The 10,031-nt window shown below is 39.9% G+C and overlaps 1 protein-coding gene across 1 annotated transcript; it reads right to left on the minus strand.

Annotated features, from left to right (window-relative positions):
* Nucleotides 1-590: 590 nt before the first annotated feature.
* dlk1 (delta like non-canonical Notch ligand 1) lies at nucleotides 591-9,573 on the minus strand. The gene is made up of 7 exons (XM_028566432.1): nucleotides 9,428-9,573; nucleotides 9,283-9,297; nucleotides 8,901-8,987; nucleotides 8,626-8,689; nucleotides 7,987-8,117; nucleotides 7,079-7,220; nucleotides 591-3,008 (listed from the first exon to the last, which is right to left on the minus strand). Exons 3-7 carry the CDS (start codon nucleotides 8,956-8,958, stop codon nucleotides 2,219-2,221), a joined length of 1,185 nt encoding a protein of 394 aa, XP_028422233.1. The 5' UTR covers nucleotides 8,959-8,987; nucleotides 9,283-9,297; nucleotides 9,428-9,573; the 3' UTR covers nucleotides 591-2,218.
* Nucleotides 9,574-10,031: the final 458 nt, after the last annotated feature.

Consider the following 10,031-nt stretch of genomic DNA (forward strand, 5'->3'; position numbering starts at 1 on the left):
TAAAAAGATGTTATGCAGTTTATTTGTAGATTCAGCACTTTTTTGCAGCTGTAAAATAGAATAGTTTGATTCATTACTTCCAGGCAATGCCATTGTTTTATTTGAGCAATAGGATGGAACAACATGCTATTTCCTAGGGAAAGATACTTAACTTTAAATTTCAGCTGTATTTCTACATGGAGATCTTGCTTATTGAGTACTGCAGTTTAAGTCCTGGTGATGTAGATAAGTTGCACCACAAGGTGGAGACAGAGACTGCTATCTGAAACTGTGATACCATTAGGGACAGAGTAGGAGTGCCGACAGAGTTATCATTCAGTTGATAATCAGTGAGTTGGCCCCCTGGGAAGGAATTTACTAAGCATCACAGAGCAAGAGAGCAGATGTTCCACTGCTTTCAGAACAGATAGGTGGTGGTGCATACAGTATGTGCATCCGTTGGATCTCATACTGTGAAACATCTGATGTATTAGCTTTGCCAAGTATCTATTCTTGTCCTAACCTCCTTGTTGTGTCAAGAACAGGTCAAAGAGATTCAACATAAATAGTTTTTTGAGACCTGAACAGGACGAGGCAGACAAAATAAGAAGGTGATTTTATATATTTTATTAAAAGCAATGAAAGTACAACAAAACATTATCTGGCCAAAGCACAACAGCGAATAATTCCACACTGGAACACATACTGATAAGTACTGCACAGTTACAGTCACTGCCCCCTTGTAGAAATGCCATCTGTAAATCATTACAATTTTACTACCGCACATTATAATACACAACCTGAAATGTAACACTGTTATGGTTTAAGTACAAGATAACCTCCCTATCCGGGAATAGATAGACAAAACCCACCACATTAACAGCATCTCCTCACAGGCTGAATGGGGACTGAAGGGGACTCATCATTGTGAGAGTGAGGAGAAAAAATTCTCCCACTCTAATATGACAGTAATCCTCATATCAGCAGTTAATTTTAATATTTTACATTAACAAAGTTCCACATGTCGTTACTGGGTGGCAGAAATATGTTTTTCTTGTTTTACTTCTCCCTCCATCAAAAGTATAGGTGTCCATCTCATGCATGATGAGACAAACCAATAACCTTTTACAGATGTCACAGTATTGATTTCTGGGCTCAGAGTTGCATGATGCATGGCCTGTGAATTTGCAACACTGGCGGTAAGAAGCAGTGTTGGAAAATCTAACAATCTCTGAGAAACTGCAAATGAGTATTGAGACTGATCAATAGGTGAAGGTGTGAATATATGCATGCCATGGATACCAATAGATGATGATGGAAATAGAAAATGGCATTTCTTGAGGAGCTGTGAACCTGCGTCTTTATAACATCTACGTATATACCTTTAAGACCAACACCTTAGTGATACTGCAGAGAGTGAAAATTGGATGGCATTGGGGAAGTAAAATTACCTTCAGGTATATACTGTATTGGCATATAGTACAGCATATAGTAATTTAACTGCACATACTGTATACACTATGTATTTCTGCATTCATTATAAAATGGTGAATTCACAAAATGCTGCATTGAGATTGCTAGGGCTGCAACTAACGATTACTTTCATTGTTATTAGCATTAGAAAATGCTAATTAAACTATCCCATGGCCTAAGATGATGTATTTCGATAACTTGTTTTATTCACCCAACAGTCCAAACACCCAAAGATATTCAGTTTACTATCAAATAAGACAAAGAAAAGCATCAAATCCACACATTTGAGAAGCTGAAACCAGATCAATGGTGCGATTACTTCGTTTTAAATATAAATACTGAAAGAAAAGTGGTCTAGGTTGTGTGTTAAAATCCAGTTATTTTCTCCTTTTGTAATATTACCCCCATTATTGTATTCCAAATCAACATCTAACATAGCGGTTAAAACATTATTGTAAAGTCAAAAATCTTAAATACATCAACATGACATCTTTACCAACCACCAAGGTAGGACATCTTTTATAATTTCATATATTTTGAATGGATAGTTTATAACAGTACAATAAAAATGACATTTACATAACAGTGTCATGGTTGTCCACTTAGTCCAGTAGACTTTACATTCAAATATATTCCAGTGTAGTCCAGTTTCTCTCACTTTATTAACACAACTGTACAACAGTTATAGTATTTCCTTTGTGCCATTTTTAGACATTTATATTAAACTCCTTCCAGAGGGAAAGGGTAAGAGGCAGAGACGATTGAATCAGATGGAGGTGTAGTGTCTCCCAAAACTGGTGAGTCTAATCTTCTCCGGCAGGATGATGTTTACCGAATGCTCCGGCTCCTCCTGGCTCGCACCGCCAGCTTCTCTCAGCAGGTGTTCCCTTTGCTGTCGAACAAGCTGGCTGTACTTGGCATTGGCCAGCCACGTCTCACAGCGGCCAAAAAACACAATGCCTGTAGTGCCCAGGATGACCATGCAGGTTAGCAGGGCCAGCATGCCGAAGCAGACGAGCTGGCCATGGGTGACGAGGACGCCGGGGGAGTGGACTGTCTCCTTAAGCGTGATCTTGAGCAGGTCTCTATCGGGCGGTCTGAGGAGCTTGTGGAAGGTGTGAGCAGGGAGGGAGTAGTGCTGCGGAGTCAGCGCAAACACTCTGTGGTCCACAGGCCTGGCCCCAACCGGCTTGGATCTGGCCTTCGGTCTGTGCTGCAGGGAACAGGTGGGACCCGTAAACCATTTCTGGCAAACGCACCGGAAGGTTCCATCAGGTTGACCAACACACGTGCCCCTGTTGGCGCAGGCCCTGCCGGCGCAGGGCGAGAGGCTAGTGGTGTCATTACAAGTGAAACCAGTGAAGCCGAGCGGACAGACACATGTGAAGGCCAGGCCGTGGTTTGTACAGTTGCCACCGTTGAGGCAGGGGTTAGGCTGGCAGCTGTCAACACTGATCTCACAGAAGTCTCCAGAAAATCCAGGGGGACACAAACAGGAAGAGTAACCAGCTGAGCCATCAGCATCCATACATGTACCTCCGTTCTGACAAGGAGAGCTGGAGGACAGAGCAACACAATAAGAATATACAGCAGGGGAAATTAGGCTCACTATCTAGTGCACAGCTTTAGTGCAGAATATTTTATCCTGTTATACAGCAAAGCAGCAATCCAGTCCTATTAGTAGTAGTAGTAGATTTCACATAGTGGATGTTAATGGGATGCTTTCTAGTACTAAATCCATAATTTGCGGGGTCCCCTAGGACACTGTCATGGGGTCATTATTTTTTAAATATATATTAATGATTCTACCTGCTTACCTAAAATCTACCTGCTTATGTGCCCTTTTACTCATGTGGATGGTGCTGCATTGATTACATCACATTAAGATTCACAAACAGTTTGTTTCTGTGCTGTGGGAACCATGTATCTCTAAATTTGTTGATTTTGTAATGTTTCCACACAAAAAAATTAAGGATTAAGTGTCCTAATGGACTGAGAAAATGTACCTACTACTTTAAATCTATATAACCCATTTCAGAACCCATTAAAATATCTGAAAAATGAATTGTCACAACGCTGAAAATCAAGCTGCTTTATTAGCTTATGAAAAGCTGACGTTTTGGAGATGAATTGTTCTCACAGGACAGCCAGAAAGAGCCGAGCTGCAGCATATTGCAACGTGGCTCTCTGATATTAAACATTCCTTTCATTTAGTGGAAACTAAGGCCAATCGTCTTCATTTTCTACTGTTTAGGTCTATAAAATGACAGAAAATAGTTAAGAATTGCCCATAAAGACCCAGGGTGATGTAATAAAATTACAGTTTATCCGAACAACAGTCCCAAACCCCAAAATATTTTGTTTATCATGCAACAAAGAAAAGCAGCAAGTGACAACTGACTAACTACTAAACATTTTTGGCATTTTAACTTCAGGATTGACTAATCGATTCAATCAATTGCTGTTGCGTGTTTCAGATAGTATTATTTATTTATTTATTTATTTATTTATATATTTCATTAGGCTTAGCCATAATGAAAAAAAATAGTGAAAAGCTAATTTTCTCCAAATGAGAAATCAGTACCAGTGCAGCATATCTGATCAATGCAGCCATGCTTCACAAACTAAGTGCACTGATGAAAACCCTGAGATAAAAACAATCAATATCTCTAATAGTAGCTTGTGTAATTACACAAGTCCCTAACATTCTGCCTGTGAGAGTCAAAAGAATAATAGCTCTGGCATACTTTTTAGAAATCTCTGGTGTTTTCATAGAAGAGCTGATTAATATAAACCTCACACAGACCTTTTAATGGAGTGAAACTCCACTCATCTCATTGTGGAAATTATAATAAGGCTCAAATGATTTTTTTTGGATTTTTTTTGAGTGGAAGAGGAGAGCTGTCAGTTCACTGACACTTAGCTGTAGGCTATGAATTTTAGGAGTTTCATCCAAGTCAATAACAAGACAGCCTGGCGGAGAACAAACATGGTGAGGTTCAGAGTCTGGAGGGCTGTCAGCTACCTGTGTTCCCAGAGAGTCTTTCATATGTATGTGATGGGTAGGAGAAGAACGGATCAAGCCTGTCTGTAATCCAGCAGTAAAAAAGGCAGGCGATGAGGCTAGAGCTTAAAGGAATGAGCCATTGTTTTTCTTGTGGATGCTTTGTCTGAAAGCAAAACTTCAAGATGTTTTTTGTTTAGAAATATTACTTGTTTGAGTGCTCTTTACAAAATGTTGAATTCATAGATTGTGTCACATTTTAACTGTGTGCCAATTGCAGTATACTGTACATTGATGGACGCGACCAATGAAGGTGGGTACTTCAGAGGACCTAAAGGCCCTGCTCAACCTGTGCAAATGAGGGCAAAACTAACAGTGTGTTCCTCATTGTCTCATAAAGTCAAACATTCCAGGAATTTGTCCTCCAATTGCTTCAATAGTGGTACATGTCACCAGTAAATGTGGCTCACTTGGTAGACTTGCAGTTTCATAATAACATATTTTTCATTATGAGCTTCAATGTTTCAATATAACAGAATGAAAGTAAACTGTAGTGTATACCTTGTTACCATTGTGTGCATTCTGTAGTGTCTTCTTACAGTAATTGGTACAGTTCATGTGTTATCTTTATCAGCACATTCATTACCACCTGAAGGCAAACTCCTGGTAAATGGGTAATAGGAATGTAACAATATGGGAGACGAGGACTGCCTGAATGTATCATTACACTATGGCCTGGGGAGTGGTGGATTGTGGGATGCTGACAGATGCAAAGTAAACATCAGTCATGTCCTGCAAATACCGACAAAAGAATGCTGAATTTCTCTTGACATACTGTATAGAGAAGCTTTTTAAAAATGTGACAGCCTCGTTGAGCAAATTTTTAAATTATGACTTCAAGGGATCCCTGAATGTGGATGCAGCTTTAAGATGCTGCCGAGGTACACACCGCCAGCTACTGCATACAGGTGTCTGCTTGTCAACAAGGGGAGAACACAGTCAACATGGCTGCTGCTGTATTTATGACAGGAGGAAGATGGAGAATGAGTCCTCTGCAATTCCTTCTTTCTACATCAGAGGATTTGTGTGTTTGAAAATGCATGCTTGCGGGATTTTTTAATTTTTTTTTATGTAAGCTCAGTTGAGTCACACTTTGCTTTTATTGTATGTTTTGCAATTGCTGACTGAAAGAAAAGTCTGGCCTAAACATGCAGAAAGTTACAAGTGTCCCTTTAAATTAATGTACCAACATGATGGCAGGGCTGTTGTCACATTATCCTTAATTTTTACATGAATCAAATCTTGTCAGTATCCCCACTGTGGTTGATGATCTTAAAACTATCTATAATCGATATTATATAATAACTAGAATGGCACTCGGAGAGCACAGACCTCTGCCAAGGCATGCCCTATCTCACAATGGTAATGCAGTGTGAATTCTCCCAGTCGGGAAATCATTATCACCAACACCACATGAATGCAGCACAAAAGCCCTATCACCATGTTAATGAAAGTGAAAAAATAATTAGTGTATCCGCCATTCAGATCCACTCTTTATTGTCTTTCTTTTGCCAATGCTACACCTTTCCACTAAGAGATTATCGGAGACAATATGGAGATTATCACCTGGCTGTGCAGTCCCCCCCCCCTCGGTTTTACGGATTTTCAACTCATTGTTTAGCTGTTCAGTCTCAACTTCACTGTTTTGGTTCATTCTCATCCATCTCATGGTGTCGTTTTTGTCAGCAGCAGGCAGCTGTTTTCAGTGGAAAAAGCTCTAAAACCCCACTGTACACTACCTGCTCAGCACCAAATGGCAAACTGACAGAGTTTACAACTAGCTGGTTAACATAATGGTGCATTTAGCAAGTAAAGAGTCAGATACTTCCCTCAAAAGGTGGAAGAGACCAAAAACCGAGCTAACAGAGTGAGTATTGGACTTGCATCCTCCAGGTGGCCAGAAACACGACTCAAAACAGTGGTGTAGTCTACGTGATACGCAGGTATACGCAGTATACCCACTAAGAAAGCTCCAGGATTTCCATATACCCACTTAAAAATGTGTAGCGACATCTAACAACATGCTTTCCATTATAATTATGGTATATTTTGAATTGTCATTTGTGGTTTTTTTCTTCGCATAGGCTAAATAAAGGTATTTTCCACTGTAAATTGGTGTAAAAAAGTGTATCAGAATGCAGGAAATGAAGTCTTTGACGCTCAAAATTTTCCTGTTCAAATTGAGTTTTGAGTTTTCCTTCACAAAGTTGGAAACTTGCCAGTTCTCACATATTATCATACTCTTGTTAGTGGTGGAAATGTATCAAAGTGAGCGTCTCCGCTCATCTTACAAATGTGCAAACACCCTCTTGCCTCTTACAAGTCATAACAACCAAAGCGGCTACAGTAAGGACAAAAATAACATCCACTATTTTCTCTGCTAACTCCCTGCTACTAGGAGCTACAGTACATATACACGAGCCACTGTGTGGGGTGGTTTCAATTGGCTGCCTTGGCATGAATTGATTATTGCTCCTAATGATAAACAAATGGAGATAAGGCTGTAAAGCATTGGAGTATTCACTTACTAAAAATAGAAACTCAAATAAAAGGTGCTGGTACCCGTTTGTGAGACACAGTCCTCTCTTCAGGTGGCAGTTTTCCCCTGTGTAGCTGTGGGGACAGATGCACAGGTATCCCCCCTCTCCTGTCTCTATGCAGGTGGCATTTCCAGCACAAGGCCTGGACGAGCACAGGCGAGTATCTGTTGTTAAAAAAAAAAAAAAAAAAAAAAACAAGCACGCTGTATTTAGATCTTGGTGCTCTCTCTCACTTCTCTCTGCCTGTTTTTCCCTCCTATCCTTTGTTTCCACTCTCTCACACTCCCCACTGAAGCGTCTTGTCACCAAGAACTAAAGTGAAAACATAACCAACCATGTTTCACAGGCAAGCAGCTCATTTGCTTCAAGATATTTACCGTGTGTTCTGATAAGGAGGTCAAACTGAGCCAGAAGCCAAAACAATCTTTCTTCTTTTAATCCTCTCCCTTTTTTTCTTCTATTGCTTTAAGGGCAGCAAGTCATTTTTACAGTATGTGATAATGTTCTTTGTCGATACTATAGGAATTATTACTTAAGTGCTTGATTTAAATAGGAGTGTCTGAAGTGGAAACTTTTAGATCGCTTTAAAATTTAAATTTTTTGCAGCCTCGATGCATCCATTTTGAGGTTTTCCTATCGTTTGTCTTGCTCAGTAGCACAAAAGCAGCAGTTTATAATGCGTATTTCCGCTGTTATTCTGTGGCTTCAGCTTTCGTCACTAACCCATAATTATTTTTTGCCTTTGTCAGATCGTTTCTGCTCTAACATTGCCTGTCTAAAAACACAGTTAACTATATTCTCCAGACACCAGCTTCATTCGGCGGCAACCTGTGTGTCACCGAGGCTCTGTGACTCACCCTAACCTCTGATATGTCAGCCTCAGGAGGCAGATAGAGATATGAATCTCAGGGGGAGCTTAATGAAACTCACCTTGGTCACACAGGCTGCCAACCCAGCCCTCCTTGCAGACACACTGCCATGCCTTTTCACATGTGCCGTGCAGACAGCCGGGGAAGGGCACGCACCGGTCACAGTTCTCTCCTTGCCACCCTGGTTTGCACCTGAAAGAGGGAAAATGGGAACACTCCACAACTATAAATATACCACCCACAGAGCTTTGCAGTCTTGTCCCCATAATGTCTGCATGCTGTTCTCTTAAAGTGAAATGACAGATTAAAGACGTGTTTAATTATGCAGGAATTGGTTACATTCCCTTACTAACAGAAATGGAATATTCATTTTGGCTCAAGAGTAGATACAGTAGCATTTGCCAGAAAAAAAAAAAAAAAAACGTTTTAAACTGGGCATGCTCTGTTACCAGAAGCTTATTTTAGAGCTATCTATTAGGATAGCAATGCTTTTTACTGTTCAAACAAAGGGGTGATTTGGCAGTTGACTTAACGCAACACAAGTGCCAAACAAATTTAGAAAAAAGATCCAGTTGGCTGGATTGTAATTGCATTTCTCTAAAGGGAGGGCCATTTAGCTCCAGCAGTTCATGGAAATAAGGATGCAAAAGCCCATAGGCGAACCTCTACACAGGAATCTGGAGTCTTTTTAGTAGCCTACCTGCATTTCAGTTGCTTCTCACAAAACCCATTTTCTGTGTTGCACCCTGCGCTGCATTCCCAACCTGAGACGGAAAGAAAAGAGCAGCAGCTGTTTGCATCAAAAATCAAAACACACATAAAACATTCAGAGCAATACAATATTCATCCGTCATACGCCTACTTTAATTCCACGCAAAAAGTAAATTCGGTTCAAAATAGTTTGTTTTGCACGACTCAAATGTGCAACTCTCTGTTGTCAGTTGTCTCAGTGTACTGATCAAAATCTGAGATTACCTTTGGCGATGCCCGTCACGACCAGAATTAAGGTTAGGACCACCGCCGTGAGATGCATCGTAATTTCGAGCAATATCCCCTTTTGTCCTGCAAAATATAAAGCGGATTAAGTTGCAAAAGGAGCACTTTTTGTGTGAAATTTTTTTTCTATTTAAAATATATTACATTACTCAAAAGTTAATTTGTGAAAATAAAATAATAAAACTGTAGAATTCAGATGGATGCTTTAGGCTAGTCTACCTATACAAATATTGCACATTTTGTATGAAGCTCATGTAAGTATGGAGTTAAAAAATGTAGGTTATCATCGTGGAAATCTCACTGCAAATCTTAATATTATTGGAATAATGTTTTCTTCTAGAATATCTACAATATAACGCACCTGAACCATAAGCGTCTGCTCCCAGGCATCCATTACGCACGAGCAGAAAAAAAGAAAAGCCATTTCATTTCAAAATTAACACATTTTTCATGTCCAAGCCCTCTTTAACTTTAATGATCTTGTGGCATCCGGAACATTGTCTTACCTATGTTGCACCGGCGCTCTGTCTCCAAGTGGCTTCGCTCATATTTGATTGATTTGATTTGACATTGACTTTTTATTTTATTTTTTTTAATCCACGCGTCGCGCTGTTGAATGTCACACTACAGGTGCATCAGTGGTCCGGCTTGCTGTAGAAAGACCTGGAGGTTTGGATGGGACTGCTGCATCGTGCGGCGTCCCAGTGCAACACGCTCCTCCCACCTTGTGAGGGAGAATTTGTGTGCACCAGTCTGACCAGTCTGAGAGAGAAGTGCTGTAGTTGGAGAGTACATTAGGTGCCTGTATTTTATAAATACATCACCTGATGGCTTTGGAAACGTCTTTCAGGGAAGTGAGAAGGTCCCTTTGTTTTGGTCTTAATTATTTTTGGTCTGAGTTTCTTCAGTGGAAGAAGCTCCTTGACTTAAGTAAAATTAGCAATAGCTACTAAAATGTAAAACTGCACCATTTCTCAGTCACATTTACTATAACTATTAAAAGTAAAATATGCATAATGCATCAGAATTGCCCCTTTCACTGTTACATTATCATATATTATAATATTGGATTATTATTGATGCAGAAATATGAAATATGCATGGCGTGTA

Source organism: Perca flavescens, chromosome 20 (genome assembly GCF_004354835.1).
Source record: "Perca flavescens isolate YP-PL-M2 chromosome 20, PFLA_1.0, whole genome shotgun sequence".
Taxonomy (NCBI): Eukaryota; Metazoa; Chordata; class Actinopteri; order Perciformes; family Percidae; genus Perca; species Perca flavescens.